General features: G+C 41.2%; 1 protein-coding gene across 1 annotated transcript in view; it reads left to right on the top strand.

The window, feature by feature from the left end:
• The window catches only part of sh3bp2 (SH3-domain binding protein 2), a 12,817-nt gene extending 11,297 nt beyond the window's left edge, over window positions 1–1,520 (top strand). The window contains 2 exon segments of the mRNA XM_032539402.1: window positions 333–392; window positions 909–1,520. Of these exon segments, the coding sequence (XP_032395293.1) occupies window positions 333–392; window positions 909–1,046 (198 nt within the window). The 3' untranslated portion in view covers window positions 1,047–1,520.
• The last annotated feature ends 1,630 nt before the right edge of the window (window positions 1,521–3,150 follow it).

Here is a 3,150-nt window from a genome sequence, read left to right as displayed (position 1 = left end):
AAGAAATCTAATATTTCTGATATAAAACACTTTGAAACGGGTTAAGTGGACCCAAAGACAACACAAGGGTTAAAACTGTCATTTGGATATTTGACTTGGTAACAAAATGCTTGCTGCACACATAACATGGGCATGTTGTTATGTTATGGGGAAAATCCCAGTCTTTCCATTCATTTTCCTCATGCCTTCCACTTGTATCAACTTTCATCTTCATAAAAGCTCTGTTGCTTTCAGTTCAGCAGCTTAAAAAAGAGGGTTATGGGTTATTTACCATACTATACCAGACTGTCTATTATTCTGATATTTAGCATATCGTTTGGTGTGTTTTTCAGGTGCTGGTGGTGTGGGATATTAGCATAGGCAAAGTCAGAAACTACCGACTCTTTGAAGAGGTAAGAGGCCCGCTGCTCTCTGGCGTTCTTTGACTTATTTGTATACAGTTATAATTATTTACATGCAGACATGACAATGTAACTAAGGCTGCACGATATGGGAAAAATACGCAATATCACGATAACCATACTACTTGCGATAAATAAACACATTAAAGTGAATTCAGTTCTGCTGCTTGAAGTATTCTGCTAAAATACAACAAATTGTTTTTTGAATTTAAAACTAATAAAAAGGAAATCATTCCCGACATTCTTTTTAATGTAACAAATTGACCAGTAAATTAAATGTAAAAGGCCCCACTACAAAAAAGTGACCGTTACATTTTGAAGTGCCGTAAAATCTCTTGAGTGTCCATCGCGATACGTCGCAGCCTTTCGGGGTGTGTTTGTTGTGCCTGTTGAAAAATGAAAAAAAAAGGACATACTGTGCAGCCCTAAATGTAACATTTACATTAATAAATGTAAATTTAAAGTTGACTCCTCACCGTGCGTGTTTTTTTTGGGTTTTTTTGACAGGAGGACTCTGTGTATCTGGACAGTGAAGTCCTCTTCCCCACCCTGTCAGCTGTGATCGAACACTACCACAGCCATCCGCTCCCCCACCACGGCTCGCTCTGCCTGCAGAAGCCCTACACCAAGACACTGGGCTTCTGACCAACGCAGTCGATCCATAGCAGAACAAGTCATGGAGACAAAGTCGCCCGCGCAGATGAAATAACAGACCACTCCTCTCTCTGTTCAGTGGGAAAAACCTTCATGCAACGCTTCATGTTAAACAGCAAGGACAGTAACATTCGGACAAGCTTGGGTTATCCCAACTGTGATAACAAGACGAAGACAGTTAATGGGACTTTATTTAACTCACACTAAGCCAAACTAGACTCATATCTTCACACAGCAAGCCCTCATCATCTTTTATGCACTGAAAACATCAGTATATGTGTAAAGTACAGGTCAATTATTAAGGGAATATAATATATTTATTACCCGTTGTGAAATCTGTCAAACTCTCTGGACCAAAAATCTTAAAAGGGGAACTTAGACAATTTCCAAACTTCATACATGTTATTCCAATAGTCTAATGTAGTCCAAAACTGTAAGAAACATGAAGAACTCTCTCTGAAATCCAAAAATCGAGACTGTTGTCATCAACCGCTCCATAGACTAGAATTGGGATGGATGAAACAGATGACACTGAGCGCTCCCAGAAGAATGCTTTGAGTACATCTTAGATTTTCTGTTTGGGAAATGAGAACACTACACAACGGATAATGTAGAGCGAGTGGGTCATTGTTAACTATAGGCTGAATCAAGTCGTCATCACCCTGGTTGGTGGTCTGAAACAACGGAAGTACATTTCCAGGATAAAGCCAGACTGTAATGATTGTGAATATTGTATGTGGCGTTTACGGGGTGCAGATGTTCCACCAAAACAAGTTCCTACCCGAGAGCGACCGTTGCTGCGTCCGTCCAAGATTTTTTTTTTATTGATCCCCATTGGGAAAATCACAATTTACATTCTGCTTTGTTTGTAATCACAGGCCTGAAATACACACATGGAAATGGAGTGATTTCATTGAGTGGGCCGCCAGCTGGACCAGCGCCTTGGGTGGGGGGGGGGGTGGTGGGGGGGGGGGGGGGGGGGGGGGTTACGGTGCCGCTTAAGTGCACCTGGCAGGAGATGAAGTGGCATCTCTCCAGTTGCCAATCCACAGGCCTTGGTCCGTACGGGACTTGAACCAGCAATCCTCCGGTTCTCAACCCCACTCCCCACGGACTGAGCTACTGCCCCCCCTCAATTGGTTTAAAGAAATGCAAACAACCCATCAGCGTTTTTTCTCCTATCCCAGAATGCATCAGTAGTGTAGCCACAACCTTACTCCACAGCGCTGTTGGGGTTCAATTTGCAATAATGACCCTCTCTCTCTACATTATCTCGCTTATTACATGGCTACATACTAAAGTATCAATAATTTAACAGAGTGATTTTATTGATTTTAAAATGGTCTTCCAGAGTGTATGACCTGTGTATGAACTGCGACCATAGCTGTCCATAGCTGTGTTTCATAGCAGTGATCTGCCATACAGCAATAACGGACTGTAGAATGACTGACCAATCAGAATCGAGTATCCAACAAAGCCGTGTTATGACACAGAATCAGCTCATTTGGGTAAAAAAAAAAAAAAAAACAGAGGACAAAATCTAGATCTCCTGTTTGTTGTTTATGGAGCAGTTCCAGCTTTACTTGATGACATCACAAAATTGACACTTACCCTAGTGTTTGGCTTTGAGAGAGAGTAGCTCATGTTCACACACATCGACAAACCTTTCCGAGGCCGTGGACATAACATATTGGAATTCTTAATTTAGGCAGTCTTTCCATTTAACTTGAAACTTCCCTGCTGCTTTATGCCATCTGAAGACTAACAGGAATGGGTGAAATGATAGTGATGAAGCCCAATCCACGAGCCAGTGTTGTCGGATGCATGTGATGTATTTTGTCCACAGAGGGGCACTGTGACACCAAATTACAAAAATTCTATTTCAGCTTTATTATTGGGGTCCTATGGGTCTGTCCCAATGGCCGCTCTCTATACTCAGGAAAAGTCAAGTCCCTTTTTTCAACTGGAACTGAACTGAAAAACACACTCAGAAACCATGTCATCTTTTGATTTCTGGTTTATTTTAAGAAAAGGTCTTCTCAAAATCTCAAAAGGAGATAAATATATAAAAAAAAAAAAAACTGTTACAATGTCA

The sequence above is a fragment of the Etheostoma spectabile genome, chromosome 16, assembly GCF_008692095.1.
Source record: "Etheostoma spectabile isolate EspeVRDwgs_2016 chromosome 16, UIUC_Espe_1.0, whole genome shotgun sequence".
Taxonomy (NCBI): Eukaryota; Metazoa; Chordata; class Actinopteri; order Perciformes; family Percidae; genus Etheostoma; species Etheostoma spectabile.
This window is presented reverse-complemented; position numbering and strand designations above follow the sequence as displayed.